The sequence below is a fragment of the Pteronotus mesoamericanus genome, unplaced genomic scaffold, assembly GCF_021234165.1.
Source record: "Pteronotus mesoamericanus isolate MK-2021 breed Mesoamerican mustached bat unplaced genomic scaffold, CSHL_Meso_final contig_163, whole genome shotgun sequence".
Lineage (NCBI taxonomy): Eukaryota > Metazoa > Chordata > Mammalia > Chiroptera > Mormoopidae > Pteronotus > Pteronotus mesoamericanus.
The window spans coordinates 18,986,328-19,010,260 of NW_026555064.1; the positions used below are offsets into that span (position 1 = coordinate 18,986,328).

At 45.6% G+C, this 23,933-nt stretch overlaps 1 protein-coding gene across 7 annotated transcripts in view; it reads right to left on the reverse strand.

Moving 5' to 3' along the window:
- BLTP1 (bridge-like lipid transfer protein family member 1) overlaps window positions 1-23,933 on the reverse strand; it is a 126,944-nt gene that overhangs the window by 95,210 nt on the left and 7,801 nt on the right. For all 7 annotated transcript variants that reach the window (XM_054563454.1, XM_054563462.1, XM_054563496.1 and 4 more), the window contains exons 3-18: window positions 22,492-22,621; window positions 19,927-20,043; window positions 18,682-18,760; window positions 17,504-17,568; window positions 13,359-13,545; window positions 11,479-11,560; window positions 10,906-11,099; window positions 10,113-10,192; window positions 8,364-8,514; window positions 6,984-7,140; window positions 6,489-6,567; window positions 4,378-4,469; window positions 3,008-3,125; window positions 1,947-2,102; window positions 1,584-1,681; window positions 121-299 (exon numbers count right to left, since the gene is read on the reverse strand). In XM_054563454.1, the coding sequence (XP_054419429.1) occupies window positions 121-299; window positions 1,584-1,681; window positions 1,947-2,102; window positions 3,008-3,125; window positions 4,378-4,469; window positions 6,489-6,567; window positions 6,984-7,140; window positions 8,364-8,514; window positions 10,113-10,192; window positions 10,906-11,099; window positions 11,479-11,560; window positions 13,359-13,545; window positions 17,504-17,568; window positions 18,682-18,760; window positions 19,927-20,043; window positions 22,492-22,588 (1,931 nt within the window). In that variant the 5' untranslated portion in view covers window positions 22,589-22,621. The remainder of the gene's footprint in view (window positions 1-120; window positions 300-1,583; window positions 1,682-1,946; window positions 2,103-3,007; window positions 3,126-4,377; window positions 4,470-6,488; window positions 6,568-6,983; window positions 7,141-8,363; window positions 8,515-10,112; window positions 10,193-10,905; window positions 11,100-11,478; window positions 11,561-13,358; window positions 13,546-17,503; window positions 17,569-18,681; window positions 18,761-19,926; window positions 20,044-22,491; window positions 22,622-23,933) is intronic.

Here is a 23,933-nt window from a genome sequence, read left to right on the forward strand (position 1 = left end):
CTAGTCAGGCGCTTACTCCCCTCATTGTATACCAACGAAGGTACAGATAATCAAATTTACTGCTCTTCTCTGAACGACTCTGAAACACAGAGAACGCGAATCACCCCGTCAGGCACTCACTTTTCTTGGGTAAGGTTCCGCCATTTTGGCTTAACGGTTTTCTGGCCGCTCTGGCACTCCGCAGGAAGGCCGGCGTCGTGAGTCATTTTATGTGGGTGGCAATTCTTCACCAGCATAAATAATGAATATTTACTAGGGTGGCAATCTGGTAGAAACAGATGAAGATCAACATCTTCTCCCTAAAAAAGAATTCGTAACAACCCACAGTAATAAAATAGGTGCATAAACATGTTAAGTTACTATTTACAGCCGAATCGCTCTATAATAACCTTGAGAATGAATTCAAAAGAAAGAAACCATAAATTCCAAATGGCAGATTTAACATTGAACAGTCATATGAAAAAGCGGAATTAAGATTTTACATTCACTGAAACTAAATTCTGATGAGAATGTCAAGAAAAAAGTCAGGGAAATAAACAGCAGAGTTTCCACAAAACACTGAAAAGATCATCTTCCATGGGTACCCATGGACATTTGGCATGCAATTCAGCAAAAAATAAAAATAAAACATCATCTCACTAATATAAGCTCAGGTCGTATGTTCTGCAATTGTATTATTTTTACAAAATGACTGTCTCTTTTGGTTCCAGTAAGTCTTGACCCCTCAGCTGGCTTTCAGGAGTCCGGAGCCGGCGCATCCAAGGGCCTTCGTTCGGCTTCACGCGCGGCCCCCGGGACCCTCTGACCTTCCCGCCCCAGCGCCTGGCGCCCTTGCAGGCTGCGCTCAACGGGATGGGGCCCTGGACGCGCTGCCCAGGCACACACTCCACCGGCCGCTCGCCAGCCACCTGGTGGGCTCCTAAGCTCGGCTCCTCGGCCTCCTGTGCCTTAAACACGGGGACGCCACCTCCTTGCCTCCAGAGAGCTGCTCTGAGAACAAGTGACGACACAGAAGCGCTGGGAAGCGCATCCAGCACACGCAGCACGATCACAGGCACGAGCTGCTCTCTTATCATTGTTGCTGCTTTTTACCACCGCAACCTCCACCAACATTGCAGCTACTACTGACGGCCGCGCCCTAAAACTCGGTGTCCCCAAGATTCTGATGCGCACACACGGCTTTCAGATAAAAGGAAGAACGGTGCTTGTGGGTACTGCTTGAGGTCATGGTTACAATGAGGAGTGACAGAGAGAAGTACACTCCAGTTCACTGACAGCAAACACTAGTTACCCACAGAAGTTAGAAAATGGCCAACTCGGGGAATTGTTTCTTTACTGCCCAGCTTCTCAGGAGAAGTCGGAAAACTTGGAGGAATGGCAGAACACTACAGATAACCCCCAGAAAGGAGGGCGACTGTGTCGCCTGGAACACAGCGAACAGTGGGGGAAAGCTGGCTACTTCAGGCGGCCCGGGCACCGCAGTGCAGGGTGAGGGGCGACAGGGTAGGAATAAAGACAAGCTTTGGGAAATCCGACTTACTAACACTCCTTGTGGGACAAATAACGCATCCAATTATACGTACTCTTAGGGAGAACTTGGTGTTGCACGTAGCTGGAACAAAGTCCGTAAATGGCAAGGAGAAATCAATATTCAGTGTTTCCCCACAGGCGGCCAGGTACACTAAAATAAAAGAAAGAAAAGGGAAATTTACTTTTAACTTCAATAAAATTTTAAATAAGAATTGCCTTAAATACATGCCTAAACAAAATTAAATTTAAGACTATACGTTTAGCCCAGTACAAACTCTAATACTTCTCTAAAATTCTCACAGTTAAAGGAAAAAAGATCAATTCCAGTAGCTATTACAATGATAAAATCAATGCTCATTTGTTGGTATTTGTCTTAATAAACAGAATACTTAACCTAATCTTTAAAAAGTCCATACCATTTTCTTGTTGTTTAGTGGAACAGTCAATCCAGTTGTGTTGATTAGCAGCCCAAATCATTTCAAATTGATGAAACATGATTTTAAAATTCCACGTATACGGCACGAATGAAAAAAGGTCTGGAGCACTGTCACTAGACCAGTCCTGGATTAAGTCTACAATGATCGGATGGAAGTCAGAAACCAAAATTAACGGAACTTCTGGAAACAAAATGTGAGGATGCTAACAGCAGTCAAAGATGAATTTTTTATTTATAACTAAAAAGAGCTTTCATACTGGAATGTGAAAAGGTGGTTTAGATATAGCTAAATGATTTAACAGCAAACAGATGCTTACTTACTGATCACAGTTCCAAACCAGAAAAAAATGTATGCATTTTCTAGATTGTTTTTGAAAGGAACTACAGAAGGTCAAAGAGAAAAACAGCACCTGACACTCTACTAGCTGATACTCCCAACACTGAACGTGTTTCTCTATGGAGATTTTACACTGTCCTGGCTAAGTCTGACTATTTCATTGTGCCCTGCCTGCGTATTTCTTTCTAAGGCTCCCTCCTCCTCCTCCCCGCTGTTTTTTAGGGGCAGGGGAGGGTCTGACTTTATAATTGGTAAATGGAAGATGGCATCTCATTTAACTGAATTTCTTAGTTACAGTAGGGTTGACCGTTTTGTAAAGTGGTTTTATTCATTAAACAAATACCCACAGAGTGTACACCACTGTCAAACTCTGTCCTAGAGTCTGGTGAACAAAACGCAGACCTGGCCTTCTAAGGACTGAGTCACTGTCTTTGTTGACTGCTGATCTGCCCGACTGCTGATCTGTGTGGTTTAATCACTGCTTTTTAAGCTGTGTGCCTATACTTGGTGCGCTTCTCCCCGGGTGTCTCAACTATTTTTAACCGCAGCACAGAAAGCTCTTCGTGGAAGAGGCAGCCTGGCCGCCGTGTGGCCCTGCCCGCCCCCGCCCCCCGCCCCCCACCCGCCGGGTGGCTCCGGCCCGTCTCCTCCCAGAGGGGCCCCGCAAACCCTTGTGCCGTCACCAGGCCTCACTGCCCAGTTACCTGTGAAGAAGTTCTTCTGTGCAAAGATGAAGTGGTAGGTGGCTTTGTACACCTCTAACTCACACTGCCACGTCTGGGGCATGTTCCACACCCGGGGGTAGCTGGCGTTGATGTGGAACTGAAAACCAATGTCAGGTCACAAGGTTAGAGCTTAACATGTGACCCTGTGGGAACAGCATCAGAAATAAACTCGCACACACTGGTGATTAACGAGCAGTTTTTTCCCTGCTGAGTGGAACAGAAGGTCCCTTCGAGATTTTAATACTGCTGTGGCTAAAGGTCAGTATCTGTGGTTATGTCCTGTTCCTTGAAACAACTAAGCCACAATGTGGTCAAAAAACTTGAGGAACCACCACCAGGCTACCATTCCAAAACTGTTCTCAGGCTAAATCCACAGAGGACAGGCAACCCCTGGAACCCGTCTGCACGTCCAGCCTGGTCAGCGAGGGGCTGGAGCTCGGGCTCGGAGGGTGTAGTGCCAGGCACACGGTGACACACACGGTGGGACTCAGGGCCTCCTGGGTTCCCACTGGACAGCACGGTCGTCACAGGTCGGCCCTTCACCTGCCAGAGCTGGACAATTCTACAAACCAAGAGCTGCCTCACCAGGAGGGCAGCGCTCAGAAGCTGTTTGGCAATCACTGAAATGCGGGACATGCCAGTTCACTATATACTTATGGTATTCAATAGATTCTTGGTTAATCGCAAAGCTTTCCTTTTAACTTACAGACATATCATGTGTAAACTTGTTTAGGGAAGCAATTAAGGACATACTGGTATCATATTTTATAGAAGAACCCACTTTGAATATCAGCCATCTACAAAGTGGCTCTGTTACTGTTGACCCTAAGAAAATAACAGCCTGCCTGATTACTGAGCGCCCAACCTAAACTCTGGGCACGAGCCTTTCCCTAATTTCCTGTTTGCAATCGGGAGCAACCCCGGGCATCAGGATTTTCTGCCTTTCACCTCATTCATCAGGTAAAAAGCAGAATGAACTGCTAAGCCCTGATAAAGAATCCCACTGGGGACAGAAAACAGAGTAAAACAACGACCTCACTTAGTGGAGAGAGTTAGTCTAGTCCCACAATGAGGTTTTAAAACACTATCCTAACAGCTAGGCACAGTTTAAAGGCCAGAACCCTCCGATTGCCCATGTTCCCTCCGCCACGCCAGGAGCAGAGCAACAGATGTGGGGAGCCCGGCCGGGAGGCCACGCTCCCCAAGGCAGGGCTCACAGCCCCCGGGGTTCTGGAACGAGAAGATGGGCCCCTGGATGACGTCCTGGTCATTAAAATTTTACACTAAAACATTACAGCCAAATTTATAGCTTATGCACATATGCATATCAATGTGTGCTCCAGACTTACTGCTAACATTTCCGCTTCTAAAAGGGTCCGGTACTGCATGCTGGTGGTGGCATCGACATGTAAGAGCTGACCTTTAATTGCAGGGGTGTAACCTAGTAAGTGAAAAACATAAAAATTAGGAACCCAAATATACATAATTTATGGATCCGGACCCCCACCAGCACCCGAGGAAGCAGCGCCTGGAAAGCGCCAGCTACCGCTCCGTGAGTCCCCCCAGCCGGCGGGGGCGGGGGCGGGGGCGGGGCGTGCTCTCCTGACAGGCGGCCCTCCTCCTGGGGAGAAGGCACCCTCTGGCCCTTCGACCACCATGGCCAGGCCTCCTCATGCGGAGCCACACCCCCTCCTCGGCCCGTCGGGCCCTGGCTCAGCCTGCGTGTTCTCGTCCTGCCCACGCCAGCGCTCTGCCTCGGCCACGGCAGTGACACCACGCTGCACAGCCCGCTCCCAGCGAGGGCAGCACGTGCGGCGCCTGCCTTCTGTCCTACCAGAGCTGCCCTTCAGGGGGACTAACCCTGTGGCCGTCATTACACGGCTGCAGCCACAGGCATCCTGCTCTGGGCAATTTTTTCCAAACATCTGATTCTCTGAAAAACAGTGATACATGCACTTGAGCTCTGTGTTGCTACCATCTCAGACCTAAGCCTCTTCTCCCTCGCAGGTGCTCTTCTTAAAAGCACCTGGCCTGGCCGAGGACCCGGCGGGCTCTCCTCGGGCCCACTGGCTCAGAGCTGCGCGGCCAGCATGCAGGGTGCGTCCCGAGTCCCCACAGGCAAGCCCAGGCCCTGCCCTCAGCCGCCCTTGCCTCCCCACCCCCTCCCCGCGCAGTCCAGGAGCGGGGTAAGCAGCTTTGCGCAAATCCTGCTTCCCACCCATCCTGAGCGTGAGAACGGTGGCGCTCCTGCGGCTGCGCCCTCTGGCCGCACGGCTCTCCGTTCGTTAGGGTCCCACCCCCCATGCCCAGCCTGTGCCCGGTGCAGGCCTGAAACTCAGGCTGCTCTCAGAGGCGCTTTTTGCCAGCCAACTACCCGAGCGGGCTGTCCCGGAGACCTGCTTCCGGACCAAGGGGGGCGGTCCTCTTAAAATGGGCTAGGTGAGGTTTCGTTCTCCACCAAAATTGCCCCAAGGTTACAGGGAAGGTGCCCCGGCCATCACGCTTTGTCAGTGGGTTACTGAAGCAGGCAGCCCTGACTGCTACCGTTTTACGCGGCCTACTGAATCCAGCCACCCCTCTGTCTGCTTTCTTCTATTATATTAACAACAAAATAAGGGACAGGCACAAGCACAGAGCTCCAGGAATGGTGTGAAAATCATTCTCTACTTAGCAATCATAACACTGCTGGTTAGTGACTAAAATACAGGTAAGTTGCTATTCTCTGCACACTCAAGAAAGTGAATATTTAAAACAAAAGTTCATTTTAATTGCTCTCAGTTACAAAGGTACTAAGAGGACAGAAAGAAGAAAAATGAAGATGGCTATAGCTGATATTTTGGTCAACCTAACACAAAAAACTTAATCGTGTTGTTCACTAACTTGCGTCAGAGCCCAAATTTCAAATGCACAATGAATTAGATTATTTCAGCTCAGATGAAACTATAGCTACGGGGGCATTATTTAATATTTGAAATAAGAAACAAAAGTTATGCTGTTCAAAGTACCCAGTTTACTCTCTGACAAAATCTACAACTTAACCTAAAACAAAGCCTTTCAGTCACCTGGTCAGTCACTGGCCTGTACCACACGCCAGGTGCCGGGCTCGGCCCCGGCCGTACGCAGTGGGAAGAAAGGCACGGCACCCACTCCCCGGGGCAGCAGGAGACACGCAGTCCACGCAGAGGGTGCTCACCCTTACAACAGAGGCGCACAGCATATGATGAGCGCACAGATTTATAAGGCCTAATTTGATTTTTAAAAATGTTCCCACCTCTCTAGGTGCAGAAATGATTTAATGATGTAATATTTACTGTTGGTAACTATGGGGACGTTAAAATATAATACACAGCTGAACAAAAAACCCCCCAGTAATTAATGTTAGTTTGAATGAATTGACCAACTGTTTCTCCGTATGAGTTCCCCACTGGCCACGTCAAAAGACACACTCGCCGCAGCGTACCCTGTTCCGCAACTGTCATGGGGATGTTGATTTCCAAATAGGAGCCGGCGCCCACGTTCACATGCACGGCGTTTGTTTCCTACCAAAAAAAATTTAAAAAAAATTAATTCACATAAAGCATTTCTTATAAGTACACTAAAATCTTTACTTTTGCATTGTAAGCACAAAATATAATCATCAATGATTATTAAATAGGTATTAAAAGTTCTTAAGAACAAAAGTTCAAATTTATACCAAAAATACACTAAAACAGTTTGAGCAGTTATAAAGGAGAAAATGAACCAGGTTATAGTATAAAGATTTTTTATTATTATTCGTTAATTTCTTTCTACGTTCAGCACTTAATGAAAGGAACATACGCACAATTATTGGGGGTGGGAGGGCAGGAAGCTCACAGAAAGGAATCTGAGTATAGAACCCGTCACCAGAAAAGTGCTCTGGAAAACAATGTTCAAAGTTTAAGCACTATTTTCTGTAAATGATTTCAATAATTACCCTATTCTTGGTAAATAGCAAATCAATGGTAGCATCCGCAATGATATTCATTCGCAGCTCAAAGGCAAGGATCTGCCTTGGTCTCCCCGGCTGTGCAATTTCAGAAACTTTCAGAACTTGATAATCAGGCGGGAAGAAAAACTTCCATAGGCAATCTCTACAGAAGAAGGTAGAAAGAATAATGATGTTATTCCAACAAAATTACCTCTGATAAGGGACCAAAATCTGTATTTTAACTTTATACTAACACTGCTATCTCATTTAACAAATAGACAAAACAAAAAAGGTTAAATCACAAACACCTACTATAATTTCCTCTCAGTAAAACAAAGGACTGTTTTCTACCGTGACAAAGGCTTTCCGCAAGCACGTCAACTGTCCAGATAGAGACACTGCTGGGCTAACTTGAAGTGATGTCTATTTGCATAAAAAGATGTGTCCCGATCACCACTGGCGAACGTCCTCTCCTTTCTTGAGGGTTCTTCTGCCCCTGGCTAACTCCTACTCAGGCTTCCAAACTCCACTCACACCTTCCCTCTACCAGAAAGCTTCCCCTACGTCTCTTTCAGTCTTTAATGTGACTTATGTGCCTTGCATGGGCTGCACTGTGGTTCCCCAAATATTCTTATGTTGAAGTCCTGACCTCAGAATTTGGTCACAATTGGAGATCGGGTCTTTCCGGAGGTAACCGAGTTAAAATGGGGTCTTCCTGGTGGGGCCTAATCTAGTTTGGACACAGAGACCAACAAGGCACACAAAAGGGAAGACCAGGTGAGGATGCAGGAGGTGGCTGCCTGCAAGCCAAGGGGGGAGGCCCCCAAACACCCTTCCCCCAAGGTCCCCGGAAGAACCCAGCCCTGCTAACACCTTGACCTCGAAATTCTCACCTCAGAGCTTGAGAAACCCCTGCTGCCGAAGCCACGCAGGCTGGGGTGCTTTGTGATGGGAGCCTTGGCCAACCAATTCGGCATCTTTCTAAGTTTTTCAAAAGCGCCTACTTTCCTCTATTATACCCTGTAATAAGCCTCTTTTGCTCTTTTCCTTCCTCTAAAGCTAAACCATCTGTGCCGTTTATCTCGGAACCTGCACAGGCCCAGCCATTGCGGGCGCACTCGCGGATTGAACGCAACAGGGGAAACAAAGGGGCCTGCAGACGTGCCAGTAGGTCACCGTCTGCCTACGAATCCGTCCCTCCTCTGCAGGGAGCCCGCGGGAGCCACCTCCCCGACACACACGTTCTCGTTCGGGTTAACCTGTCTGGGGCTACCTTACCCTGCCACAACAAAATAGCTTAGAAAATACCAAGCTGGTTTTAATACAAATTATAGTATAACTCAATACATTTGAAAGACTTATTAGATGCATAATTTACTCTCGTACCTCTGCCTATCGGCCCAGGGCCCGTAGTTGAAATCTGTGCCTTTACCACAAACTATATCCAGTCCCCAACACGGAGGCAAATCTTGTAATTTGCAATCCTCACTGTTTATTTCTCCTTCAATATTTTCTTCTGTTTCTTCTGGAACAAGTCCTACATTGCACAATATACAACATAGAAGCAGTTACTTAAAATAACCATTAAAATATCTCTTTAGATCAGTAGTTCTAAAAATTTTTTGATCTCAGGAACACTTTACACTCTTAAATAACTGTATTTTAATAAAAAAATAAAAATTTTATCTCATTTTTAATGAAAAATGATATTTTTGTAAAACAATTCAGTTAGAAGTGTTGGCATTGTTTTTATTTTGGCAAATATGTGTAACACCCAGCTTAATAGAAAACATGTGAATTCTCACAACTGCTTCTGCATTAATTCTACTGTTCAAGGATTTCCTGAAACGCAGCCTCATACAAATAGGTGGATAGAAAAGGGAAGAGTATTTTAATAGCTCTTTCTTATAATTCTGGATAGTCTTCGTTGACACTCCACCAACATCCAACAAGCAGCAGTTTCTTAAAGACTAGGTATAGCGTGGAACCTGAGCGTTCCGTGTGCTGCCGCATTAAAACGCACTGCCTCTCCTGCCTCGGCGCGGGTCTTTCCCCACCACAGGACTCTGTAATGTCACGCATCCGTCATGTGGAAAGCATGGGCTAAGACAAGCAAACCTTTCCAAATATTAATAAATGTCATTATGAAACATTTTAAAAATCACATCTGTCAGTATCACTGGTGGTCTCATCAGAAAAATCACCAAAGTTGCAGACCCCAATTTCCCAAAACTCCAATTTTCACAGGAAAGCTCAAAACCACACTTTGTCCCTGGCTGCTCTTCCAAGTAAACCTGGGGTCCCACAGAACAAGCCAGTAGTTCACTTTGGGCCTCAGTGACACACGTGTCCCCCCCGAACACACGTGTGTGCTGTGCTGTGGCACGGGTGCGCTGTGCATGCGCCTGCCCCTTTATCACACAGAGGAGCAACAGTATCCGGAGGGTCGAGCTCGGAGCAACGCAAGTTGTGCGGCTGCCGTTTTCCCGGGAGCTCTGGCAGCGTCAGCCAGGGCCCCTCGCCCAGGCAGCGACCATGCCTGGGTTCGGGCCGGGGCACCAGCAATTCCACCCCCACTGCTAAGACAGCCTCCACGCAAACGCCGGCCTGGTGAAGAGGCTTTATTTGTAAAATACTCTGACCTCATAAACCCCCAGAAAGGCATAAAAAGATCAGAATTAAGAAAAGGGGGACTACAAATCCAGTGTTCAGCTGCTTGTATAAAATTGAAACCGCCCCAGAAGCATCGTAGCGGGCCCTGAACGCTGAAACGGCAGGCCCGTTCCAGCGCACTGCGGCTTTCCCCAAGCTAACGCGAGCGGCCTGAACCGCGGCCCTATTCCTCTCACGGCCTCTCACGGCCATTGTCATTACAACTCTGGAGGCGTGTGTGATAAAATGGAATTTGAAGGGAAGATCCCAATGTCGTTTTCTTTTGGTCTGAAATACTAAAGTCATAGTCAACTTCTGACAAAGACACAGGTATTTTTTTATTGTAGTAGGCTCCCTTACATTCGCATTTATCACTTACTGATGCTTATTTATATCCTCAGTAAAGAGACGTAACATATCATTAGCCACCCCGCTCACAGAAGAAACAGACGTGCGGCTCTGCGCCGCACCCCGAAAGCCCACCTGGCTCGTCCATGTAGTAGTAGATGTCCACGTCGTTGGACTGCATCACCACGAAGCCTTCTCCCATCAACCGCGGAGGCCTGCGGGGGGGGGGGGGGCGAACTAAGCACAGCTCCAGGAGACAAGCTGCTCGGTGCCCCGACCGCACGCGCGTGCCTGCGGTTCCCTCAGCATCCCGGGCCCCCGCGGGAGGCATCCCGCCGCCGCGAGGGTGAGCCCGCCGTGCGCCACCCACACACCCTCCTCCTGCCGCGTGCAGCCGCTCCAGGGCCGAGAACAAATCCGGAAAGCTGGGGGGCGCTGACCCCCACTTGCAGGCCAAGCAAGTTCCTCCCTGGCTGGGCCGTCCTCTCTTCGACCATTTTCCAAGAGTACCTCTGACCCCGATTTTCAACTTCTCATTAACTCACAGTGGTGCCCCTCTATAACCAATCTGTTGAATTTACCATTTATTCATCCTCTCTGTAAATAAAAAAACCTACCGGTAAAGTGTATTTTCTGACATCAATTATCAGGGCTTAGTTGCCCAAAATGAGTTTCCAAATACAAGAAGAAGGAAAAAAGGTAAAAAAATTGGTTAGTTATATAATCTTAGAGAAAAATATTTAAAATTAGAGTTTACCAATGGATAGCATACCCACTTCCCTTATAAAGCAGGACTACGCTGTTCATTGATTTATTAGCGAAATATACCTTATTATCACTCAACTTGTAACAAAGAAATTAAAAGGGTGCTCAAGACCTCACTGATCTCTATTAGACATAAAGAGGTTACGCTACAAGACGTTCTTACTCGTCATTCTGAAGACCAACGTATCTCGGACTAGGGACCAGCATGACGCGCACGTTTTCCAGCTTCCCCTTCACGATGTGCATGAACTGGTCCAGGTGGCTGGACGGCGGCTTCGTGGTGTACGTTAAGAAAGCATCGTCAAAGTTGATGCACAGAGTCTGAGGCTGGTAATGATTTCCAAAGGCCAAGCGTCCCTAAAAAACAACGAGATTATTATGCCGTCCTCGTCGGGCTATGTTGTTTTCCTTAGCTGACCTAACACGCATTTTCAAGCAACAACTACATGATTCCACTTTTCCACTATATGTAATGAAATTACTCCACTGATCAGTTTGGACCTGGGTTTAAAGAGATTTAAGCCCTTGAGAATAAATAGCCTTTCAGGTCTAATAAATTTGTGCTAAAGTGGTATTGGTGTTAAAATAATTCTTTCACACTTTATGAAAACTGGAACCAAAATAACTACAAAATTACATCCCTTTCTTAAGTGAAAATTACGTTAACAAATTTTTTTTTTAAAGGCTCTGTTATTAACCCACCAAACGTCCGTCCCCTGTAGCAGAACCAACTCACTGTGCTCACGTTGACCTTTATGACCGGAATGAGGGATCGCCAGGAGGACGTGGGGTCCTGAGATTCTGTTTTCACTTTAACTCTGAGGAAAACAATAAAAACTGACATATGTAAGAAAAACTAAAATACCTGAGGATACAGTGGAATATACTTCCTCAAAATATACATTATTAACAGCAGCTGCACCTTTCCAGATACACCCAATGACGGCTCCCGTGAGCAAAGGGAGACCGCCTGACAGAAGACTAACATCCCTCAAATGTCTCCTGGAACACACTCCGCCACGCGCCAGTTTTCGGATCAGCGAGCCATACAACAAATCTGCATCTGCAGAATGACCACCTTTAACATCAAGAGCATAAATTATGAGATGCTGTCATTACAGCTACCATTGTGCCCACTACGCCACAATGTGACATTTGACAAGACAGCCAAAATTATTATCAACACAACTGGCCACAGGGCAAGTTACTCCAGCGCCTCCTACTGCTTTGAGCATTTCTGACAACTGACCTGATTCCCACCACTTTGCGCCAAAACGACATCTCTCAGTGATATGAAAACGACAGGCCGCGAGCACCCGCCATTTAAGCAGCGGCGCATCCAGGGCAGCCCCCTGGAGGCTGCGGAGGAAAACCAGAGGCGCCTCGCTTCGCCAAGCCAGCGTCTCCATGAGGGGCCTCACCGCCACCCCGGTCTCCTCTCCCCCCCGTGCACCCTGCCTGAGCACACCCACCGCTGCCCCGGGAAGCGGGGACTCCCTGCTGAGCGCCCTGCGGCCTCCTCCTCCTCCTCTCATCTCCCACTGCCTGGGGGGCCATTCGCCTCGGTGGGTCTCGCGCCACCCGCTCCTCTCCCTTCCCCTTGCCACCAGCCCAGTTGGCGAATTGCTGCAACATCCCTCCGTCAGGTCTCCCCCTCGTCTCATCTCCCTCCAGTCGCGGGGCAGCATTACTGACCTGGGGCCAAGCCCCCGGCCCTGCCCCCGTTTCAGTCTAATTCATGCCCGCCTCAAACAACCCACCGCAGCCTCCGGACGTAACACTTTTCCCTAACTCACTCGCCCCGGTCCCAGCCCCCCGACCCGCCTGTGAGTGTCCGCAGAAACCCACTCTTGTCCCTACGGTAACACCTCTTGCACTAAAATCGCCTACTAACAGGTCTAACTCCCAGCTCGGCTGTAAGTTCCCTCGAAACGGGAGAGCTGTCATATTCCCAGGATCAGAGGTGCCTCGGCTCAGTGCCTAGGACACAATAGCCAAAAAATATTTAATTGGGAATAAATGTCCTCTTCATCTACTTAAAAAAAACAACAACAAACTATTGGGTACGCAAGGCTGTTCAACATTCAAAAATCAATGAACACTAACAGGCTAAAACCAAAAAGGCAAATGATCCTATCACTAGATGCAGAAAAAGCATTTGACAAAATCCCACACCCGTTCGCGGCTAAGATCGCAGTACACTAGGAATGAAGGGAAATGCCCTCATCTTCGCAACGAGCACCTACAGCTCACAGCACGCTTAAAGACGAGGCGTAGAAGCTTTGCCACTAAGCCCTGGGACACAGCAAGGCAGTCCCCCCTCCCCACCCCTTTACAACTTCGGAAGCTCGGGCTACTGCAGTAAGACAAGAAACAAACGGTACACAGACCAGGAGGGGGAATCAGACTCTCTTGGCTTGCCGCCGACACAACTGTCTATGTAGAAAGTCTGAAAGAACAGATCAAAAACGCCTCTTACAACTAATAGGTGATCACAGCGCGGTAGCAGGTCACAAGGTTAAAAACATACCGAGCCTCCCACTTTCCCACACACCAGAACAAGCAAATGAAAGTTGACATGTTGGAGATTAATAAAATTCAAGTGTGACAATGAACCTTTCAATTTTGGACTGGGCTCTTGTTCTTCCATTTTCCCGTGTTTTATCATCCTCCTTCTTGGGTGGGATTATCGTTGGCTCCAAACCAAACAATTCTTGAAGACGTCCATAAAGGCCCGAGCGATTGTAAACATGGAACTCAAAGTCGTTCACTGTGACATACAACCTGGTCTCCGCCTTTGGATCTGCAGATGCCAATCACACACACAGGCTTCTAAGCTTTGTGAGAACGTTGGCCTAAGTTTTTGTCCCATCTTTCTCACAGCTAAAGTAACTGAAATGATTCATTTTAAAACCGAATTCTCTGAGGAAAGAGAATCACATTTAAAATAGATATAAAGCAGTGGCAAAAGAAAGAAAAAAGCTCATGTTACTACAGCACTTTAATTTAGTGTTCTAAATACAACCTAAATTTCTAGATTCTGGTTGTCTAATGCCAGATTTACAGATTTTATGCTAAGAACGGGAAAGTGCCATTTACTGAGGAAAAGTAAAACTTTACCCTAATAGAGCCATTAATTTATACTAAAATATTAGTAAAATATTGAAAGTATAATTACTTAAACATCACATCAGTATCTAAACTTCTGCTTCATAGAAAGTAGGACTTTTTCATAGATACTAGTTTGTTTTTAAAAACTACCCAATGCTTAAACAAAGACTTCATGAACTGCAGGCTTCAATTTCAAATAAAGAACACAATTACATTAAACACAGGGAACAATGGAAGTTAATCAGTCCATCCGGAAAGCGGTCACAGGGCAGTCGTGTCTCTGAGGAACAAGCGAGGCCGGAGCGTCAGGTGCGCACCAACGAGGGTCACCTGGGGCCATGGCGAGCCCTCTCTTTTGCTGTGGGCCACACATGGGTTTTCTGAGAGTTCTTTTCAAACCTTTATCCAGTTTCTCCATTAGAACAACTTCCATTGAAAAGCAATTAAAATTAGAAAGGACCTGTCTGATTTTTAAAACTGGGTGAAGAGAATTGGAATTAACTTTCATTTTATTCGATTAAGCTGTGGTTTAAATATGAGGTATATACCTGTGGTAAGATGCCAAATGTCTCCAAAATTAATCTTATCTCAAGTTATTAGCAAAAAAAAAAAAAGCAGATGAAATGTCACTCTAAATAAATATAAATTTTAGTTTAAATTAACAAATGAAAAATACACTGCCACTCATATTTCAAAAATTAACTAAGGAAAACCCATCAACAACATTCATTTTCTTCACAGCAATACTTTCAGTTCTACTCTAATCTTGTTTTTTCCCCCTTCCTAAGATAATTGATGGGGAAAAAAAATAAAACAAATCCTTCAAAACACTAATGTTTGGGAGTTATAACTTTTCTGGTATTTTTAAAATAGCTCTTGACCTATGTTCCTCCCCATTTCTTCAGATTTATCACATGACTAAAAGCTAAGACAATCCCCTAAACTATTATATCAAGAATTTTGCCCCTTTTTCTTGTAGGTCAAATTCTTTAAAATATAAAGAACAGGAAACAGACTAGTTTTTTAATACCTAGAATACATACGTATTTTAAGACTTGATGGCAAGAAACAGCACCATCCATCTTTACCTGAGAAAAGCAAACCCCAGCCCTCCTGAGGGTCAGGCCTTGCCTCCCTCGCCACCCACGGCCTCCGCCCAAACGCCAGGGTCCGACGTCCCGCAGCCTGCTCCAAAGTCTCCACTGTGACGTCCGACGGGCGTCTCACACGCGACACGTCAACCAGACACCTGATTCTCCCTAAACCTGTCCCACAACGCCCCCCGTCTCATCGACAGCAAGTCAGCCTCTTCCATGGCTCTCTCTTTCGTCCCAGATATGACCAGCTCTGCTTTCAACACAGATCCAGAATCCCACCCCCTGTCACCGCGTCACCACAGCCTGGATGTCTTTACAGAACACAGAGTCGCGCGCCCACCGTCTCCCTGCTGCTGCCCACACCCCCCAACCCCACGAAACCTGGGCTGCGACGCCGGCCCGCCCTCCCGCAGCCTCGCGGACGCCAGGCCACTCTGCTCCCTGGCTGTCCGTCTCACTCAGGCGAACCCCACGGACCCCTAAGCGACCCTGTAACCTCCCACAGGCCTGCACACTCCTCTCCTCCCAACCCTCATCCACGCACACTGTTACACGGCTCTTCACGGGCCCACACAGCTCAAGCACAGTTCACCCCCAAACTCCTGCAGGCCGTTTGTTTTCAAATGTGCTTATAAGCCAGGCCAGCACGAGCCCCAAGCACCATGGCCCTGATGGTCAGGAACGCGCCGTGAGGCCGGGCCGACGAGCTGCAGGGGCAGCGGGGCGGACGCGCGGAGCCTGGACGGGCCGCCGCGGACGAACAACGCTGGCCCGGCTGTGCAACAGCGAGAACAGGGCGCTCAGGGTCGCCTCCGACTCGCTGGACGTGCACAGCAGTCTCCCCTCTCAGGATCACTGACACGAGACTCTGGAGCGTCAACTTACTAGGGACACCAAGGCACAAAGGTATCGATCTCTGAAAGTGTTCTGGCAACACTGACACAAAGCTGCACATGACAGCAGGCTTCCCCGGTGATCCCACACACAAAGCCCACCACCGTGCAGAGCCGCAATGCGGGGCGCCAGACACACAGTAGGTCCTGAGCGCCAAGGCGAGGTGGAAGCGTTTTATCCCTCCTCTTCTGACCCCACTCTCCCAGGGCCCCCAACACCCAGAGCACTACAGCGGACCCTTGAACAACAAGAGCAACAAAGGTTTGAGCTGCGTGGCTCCACTCATACGCAGATTTTTTTAAAATAAATGTTCTTCTTATGATTTTCTTAACATTTCCTTTTCTCTATCTTATTATAAAGATACAGTATATAATACATATAACATACAAAATATGTGTTAACAGACTGTTGATGTTATCAGTAAGGCTTCTGGTCAACAGAAGGCTATGAGTAAAGTTTGGGGGGAGTAGAAAGTTATATGTGAATTTTTGACTGCGCAGGGAAGGAGGGCTGGTGGGTGCCCCTAACCCCTGTGTGGTTCAAAGGTCAAGTGCAGCTTATCTAAGTATGCTCCAGGGATCTGTGGGGTGCTCCCAAGACCTTCCCAGAGGACCAAAAGGTCAAAACTATTTTAATAGTGTTGTTATGCTAAGATGAATGATTTAGTTTCTCAACTGCTCTTCCATGAGTGGACAGACAGTGGAGTGTTTTCAAAGGCCACAGGACATATGGTACTTCAACAGGCTAAACACACAAAAAAAGAGAGACTCCATTTGTCTTCCATTAAGCCAGACATATAAAAAGATTTACAAAATGTAAAACAATGATACTCTTCTCACTTTTGTTCTGCTTTGGGAACATTATTTCTACAAAGTATATTATTTATTTTAATCTGTTATGGATTTATCATAGATATTTTAATGAAATAAGTGTTTCTGTAGTTATCAGGCTGAATTTTGAATGCAGTAAACATCGATGTGCTGCATAAATCAAGGCCCTGCGGGGCCCTCAGTCAGTCCCAGGCACGCAGAAGGGTCCCGAGGTCAGAAGGTTCGAGACTCCCTGTTCGAGAGAGTCAGGCAAGGCTTTCCCCGCCTCGAAGCCCTGGTCTGGTCAGTGTGGGTGGCAGGGTCAGGAACACAGGCCGGAGCCGTTAAATAACCAGGGAGGAAATCCTGTGGTGGCAAAACTCTGACGAAAAGGCAGAGGCAGAAGACAGCCCGCACTTCCCACTTTGCGATTGGTCTCGCCACACCAGACCAGAGAGAATCGGGAGCCATGTCAGGTGGAAGTGCGCAGGAAGGCCCCGCAGCTGGTGCGCGGAAAAGTGTCCTAGAAAAATGGTCAAAGGGAGCTGGGGAGCCCGCCGTCCCCAGGCGGGGCCAGGGCCACAGGTGCAGCACGAGGCAAGGCTAGACGAGGGGGCGAGGGTCACACCGAGGACGCCCCGGGGACACTGGCAGCTGCCGGGAGCCAGCCTAGCCAGGGAGGGGACGCAGTCAGCACTGTCAGCCGCTAGGGATAAAATCAGGGTTTTGTACAGTCCAAGCTTTTAAAAATATTTTTATCCATTATAAAACGTGAACCATTGCAACACCCATAAATGAAAACTGATTCCATGACTGACCATTTCAAACACGTCAGGAAATGAAAACTCACCATGCTGCTTCTGCTTTGGGTTATACATTTTCCACCACCGAAAAATTATGAATCCATCTTGAATTCTAAGCAAGATAAATCACAAAAATGAAAACATAAGGAACAATTTGCTTAACTCGATTCTTAACTATTTATTATAAAAGGCAGGCAATTGATAATGAATAATACGAAAGTTCTCAGCAGAACACTGGCATACCTAGATGGCTCATACTCTTCCAGCTAAACTCAGGCAAAATGTAATAGCGGTTTACGTTCAGCAGGAAAATGAAGTACTAACAGAAAAACTTCTTTATAAACATTTTTAATGGTGTAAGAGCTACCTAAAGCCAATCTTGAAAGGGGAACATTAGCACACAGGGAAACTTCTAAAGATATTACTTCATTTCTGTAATGATGTATCATCTCATGCTCCAAAACGATGAACTTACAGCACCTTAACTTTTACTTTTTACTTTTAATTTAGATGTAATTTTAGACTCATAAAGAAGTTGCCTCTACTATTTTAAGAGAAGTGTTAAGTGTTGCCAAACCCTGTCATTTCTCAAATAATTCAAATTTTTCCAAGTTTTACCTAAGTAGCACATTTTAAGAAAATCACAAAAATAGCTTTTCTTTCAAGTCTTACAGAAAATAGAACATATCAAACATATTATCATTTCTTATTACATTGAGATTTGCATTTCCTTCTTAAAGTAAAATTAGAGTAGTTAGCAGATGCTAAACAACTCTAAAAACATATGACCCAATAAGGACTGAATGGTTGAGAGTTATCAGCACCTCTGATCCTTATTTTATATAACAAATGACCACCATAAATTCTACAACAGAAATGATCAGGTAATTTAACGGCTCAATTTTTCATATTGGAATAAAATTAGATCATCAATTTCTATAGGCTGCTATTCAGTAAACATTTTGGAACGGGGATTATCAATTTCTAGAGGCTGCTATTTGGTAAACTCTTTGCCAGTCTAAACCTTAGGTAAATTAATCCACTCAAAGAAACATTTTAAAACATTAACCCATCTTGTCTGATTTACTGAAAGGAATGATTTTTGATTTATGGTTTTATTTCAACAACCACGTAATATTAAATAAAGTATCATAATCAGAAAAAACTTTTCAATATTTCAAGTTTAAGATAGGTTCTTTCATTGGCTTCTGTTTTTGCTTTTTACCTAATAGACATGTCTTCTGTAATGTAATAGATTTCACGAACCATGACTTTTCCAGAAAGAACAGAGAAAGAGAAGGAGCCTGTTATAGGAATGAAACAAAAACAATTAATACAACTGTTCTGATAAACAGTAGAGCCCTTAACCCTTAAAATAATCTTAGCATTAATTTTACTCAACAACTAAATGTTCTCTCCTGCCTCCCTCCCTGATGCCTCACAATCTTACTAATTTCTATCATCGCTTCCAAAAAAGTGCCACAAGTGCCACCGCCATGGACTGAGCTACTAGACAGCCGCGTCGGTCTGCACAGCTGTCGGTACAACTAGTTCCCTGACCGACGCACAGCCCTCCAGCAAACTCAACGCGGGGCCTGATTCTCCGTTTTCCTCCGTCAATTCCTGTGGCTCCAGGAACCAGTCACTGCCTCAGATTAATGGCAGACTATTTCTGTTCGAGAGGCGTTTGTTTATGTCCACTAGGAGGCACTCAGCTCCAGGGCAGGGCAGAGTGGCTATCTCCAGGGTCCCCTCTCCCCCTTCTCCCACTGGTTTAGGACTTCCCAAAGCAGAGAGCTTCCTGAGACGCACTCCTGTCGAGCTGCAAACCTCCCACTTATAAGTAGTCAGAAACTAAACTAATAAAGCAGGCCACAAAATGAAATATGTAAGATGATTCGGATTTTTAAAGTATGGCTAAATTAAAGAAAATAAAGCAACCAATACTGCATCGAGCACTTGAAACTTTCTCTGGATGGTAGAATCATCAGAAATTTCTATTTCCACATTTTATATTTGTCTATATTTTTCAAATTATAGTCAAAAGTAACTGGAGCCCTAGCCAGTGGGGCTCAGTTGGCTGGCCTCAGCCTGCAGACCACAAGGTCGTGGGTTCGACTGCTGGTCGGGGCACCTGCCTGGGTTGTGGGTTCAGTTCCCAGTCGGCGCGCATGCAAAAGACAACTGATTGATGTTTCTCTCTCACTTTAGTGTTTCTCTCCCTCTCTTTCTCCCCCCTTCCCCCTCTCTAGAATCAAAAGAAAAAAAAGGAACTAGGGAAACACTTTAAGAAGGAAGAATGAGCTAAAGGACACAGGCTGTCACAAAGTGCTGCATGAGACAAATTCCAGTCGGACTAGTTTAACCTTCACAAAACACAGGTAAATTTCTAAAGCTACACCTTTTCATAAAACATAAATGTGGCCTCAAGATTACACAGAAGAAAACACTCAGGATTATTCAAACTTACCAATATGGATATAGCCATGTTTGTATAATCTGTTCAGAACCAATGTTAAAATAAGACCAACATTCCGAGAGTTATAATAGGTGAGATAAATAATCCATCCACAGGACAAAATGGTTGCTGTTGGGAGAAAAAAATGCAAAAGGCTGTCACTTTCAATCACCGTAACATCTTAGTAAAACTTCCTTAGGAAACGGTCATTTACCACATTCAGAAATGACAATCTGGCAGCATGTCCTCTCACAGCTGAATCTTTGGGGTTTTAAAACCAGAGGCGGGTCCTGCCTCAAGGACGTCCCTGCTCTCGTCCAGGCACAGGCCAGAGGGGCACGGGTTCCAGCGAGAGCGGGGCCTCTCCCTGCCGCTGCTGGGCTCCCTTCCCGCTGCTCTGCGCCGCTGCTGAGTGTCAGTGAGTAAACGAATGGCAAGACAAGACGCTCTGGGACAAGAAAGCCTATTGTTCTGCGTATTATGGAAAACGGCTCCCTCTACTAGGCTCTGAACTCATTCCCACACTGCTCCGAAAGGCAAAGGTCACTTACAAAGAAAGAAAACTGGTAATTTTTTAAATCAGAGAAAAGTCATTATTTTTTAAATCAATAAACTCTGCTTTTAAAAAAAAGTAATGGAAATAAGTAGGAATTTAGCCCCCTTAAAGGCATATCTCTATTAAATAGAACATCTTATATTATTTTGCTATAATTGATAAGACAATAACCTTTTAAGGATGCTTACTTTTATCGAATACACTATAATAAATGATATTCCAAATCTGACCATTTGTCATGAGGTTTATAGTCACTTACATAATTTATGATAGTCCCCCCAAAAAACTAGTTCATGAATATACAAAAGGTAAAATATAAGAGAGCATTTTCTGATGATAATTTTTTTACATATCTATTTAAAAAATAACTATTTACTGAATTAGGACAAAGTAATGTAAAGCAATTTCACATGTGTAACCTTTTAGCAACATCAAATCAGGCTCTTAACTCCTAAGAATTATCTCATACAGACACCACCAGGCAGTCGCCGACCCACACAGCATCCCGCAGGACAGCTCGGACTCACGGTCACCGCTGTGGCGCACAAGTGCTATAATCTGTCTGCAAAAATTGTTTCTAGAACAGTTCTTTTGAAACTTATTTCACTGATGTATCATGTTTGAAGTTTCAGGTCATTATGTGTGAATTTTCACTGTAACCCGCGCGCCCACAGCAGGCCACTGCGTGCCACTCAGAAAGGCAAGAGGTGCCTGCTGAGCAAGTGCGGGGGCCGCCTTTCCCCCGCGCGCCCGCCCCCTCTGGACTCCTAAGGCCACCGGTTAAACAGCAATGTGAAACACCGACTCGGTGCCTTTCCGGTGGTTGCTGCTGATTTTACCTTAAAGAAAGAAGTTGTATACAACAGAAAAGAGAAATTTGGGATGGTAGCAGAGGGGACAAATAGGAAATAAGAAAGAAGTCTGCCCTTAATTAAACTAAAAGGTAATTTTCAATGCTGTTTTTATGAAGTCCTAGTTCATACTAATGTTCTGCATTTCATTTTACTTTTTTCTGGCTTTTATTAAATGATCATTTATAATAATTCATATTTATCCACTAGAAAAAACAGAACTCAAAGTCTGAATGGCAATCCAACCCTACAGTGCGTGAACCATCATAATCCCGTCACCTCTACCCAAGTCCCCAGGGCCCGGCCCACGGTGTCACAAAAGCAGCATTAGCACACACTCAGAGAAGAGAGCGGTGAAAGCTGACCACGGGAGCCTGTGGGCCTCAGTTCCCCGCCCGTGTAAGGGAACAGGGCTACGCCCACCTTCCCAAGCGTGCTCTGAGCACTCAGTGAGACAACATACGCGCACAGAGGGTGCTCAGCACATACCATCAGCCTCCTTGTCCTGTCCTACCCCGCTTTACCCTTCCTAGTTTCCTCTCTACCATTTCATTCCTACCCCAAATTCTAATCAAACACTGTTCTTCCGCAAAGACTTCCTGTGTAACAGCCCACAGGAACCTCCCGCTCCAGGATATTATTTCAGTATTTCTCCCTTTCATTTGACCATATATATTCACTCATTCATATTGCATCCCCCTCTCTGCCATTTAGCTCTACGCTCTTGTGCATTATTCACATGCGCCTAGAGAACGTTTGGGATGTTAGACAAAAACATTACCAGTAGAGCCCACTGCTGCGTGTGTAAGGAGTGAGGAAAGAGATAAGGTTCTCAGGCCCGTGCATTCCATTTCAGCACGAGAGTCCTCCCTTGTGTGTGTGGCGGGGGAGGAGGGGGAGTGGACTTGAACAGGGAGGCCAGGCCAAGGGCAGCGTCTCCCCTCTCCGCCCACGTTCCTCAGCCAGACAGGGAGGCAGCTAAGAAAAAACTTCCCAGAGCAGTTCCCAGAGCAAATATTCATAGAAACATAGATTAAATCGCCTTTCCAAAAAATAAACAAATGGTATTTTAAGCTTTCCAACTTCAGCCAACCACTGCTTTAAATTTGGCAGTTGTTATTCCATCCACAAAAACCAGTAGAAATGTATAAGAAAATATATTCTACTTACCAACAAGGAGCCAAACAACATTGGAGTTGTGTTCTGTAAGGAAATCTTCTAATTGGGTGATGCTAGGAACGATACTCTCATTTTTCCTTTGATCCATTACTGAAGGTTTCCCAGAGCAGCATCTAAAGGTCTAATAGAGTGCAAAGGTGAAATTTAGAATCAGAGATTAATCTGCAAGGAAAATCACGTACGGGGATATAAGGTGAATTTAATAAATATGAAAGCTGATTAAATCACAGTCTGGTTCATTCAGTGATAAGAATGCAAAAATACAACAAACAACAAAACATGTCTACATTGCTATGTAAAATATAAGACAATATATCAAACTTTAATGTCTTGATTTCACCCTTCTAAGTATGAATAGAGAAACAGGTTCAGTTACTGTATTCTGGACCCAAATGAAAAGGACATCCTCATTCTGAAATATAATCAAAGATATTCACCTCAACAATAAGGGGAGAGAGAATATTGTGAAAATTCTTTTAATAAAGGGAAACCTCATTGAAAATCGCGCCGAGAGGCCAGAAGGGGGAGCCCTCACACACTACCACTCAACCTCACCCACAAAAAGACATCAGTTACACTCCCACCAGACAGGACAAGAGACGCAGGCAACTGGCAGGTCAGCCAACTTGATTACTCCACCGGAAGAAGGAAGATAGTACTTGAATGAAATAAATGCGCGTAATTATGAACTACTGCCAAAGATAAGCTAGTACTTCCAAAGGTCCTTTACACCCTCAATAAAATACCTGTCAATTATATCTCAATAAAACTGGAAAAAATGCTCTCATATTTTCAAAGCTTTGAAAAATCCATCAACCACCAACTTCAAATGTGGGGGGGCTAACTTTACAACATAAGCTTTCTGTTTCTTCCTTGTTTAGTTTTTTTTTTTTTAATCATCACCCAAGGATATGTTTATTGATTTTAGAGAGAGACAAAGGGAGGGAGGAAGAGAGAAAAATGTGGATGTGAGAGAGAAACATCGACTGGTTGCCTCTCATATGTGCCCCGACCAGGGATCGAACCCACAACCTTTTGGTGTGTAGATGATGTTCCAACCAACTGAGCCACCTGGCCAGGGCTCCGTTCCTCTCTCTCTAAAAATCAGTAAAAACATATCCTCAAAGAGGATTTAAAAAGAATATACACATATGTACTTGAAAGCTTTGTAATTATTTGGTGTCTGCACATACATAAACAAATTATCTTGAGTGAGGTACCTTCATAGGGTTCCCAATTTCAATGTCAAATTTATGTCCTCCTTAATAATTAAGAAACTGGGTATCTGACCACACAGGGTAAGCGACCCAAATATCTCGGTCTGCACCAACACAAAAGAACTCCTGAACGCACTTGCTGCCTCTCTCCTATGACATAATGGCACCACAAAACAAAGATAAACACAAACCAGATCACCGCATTTTTATCCAGAA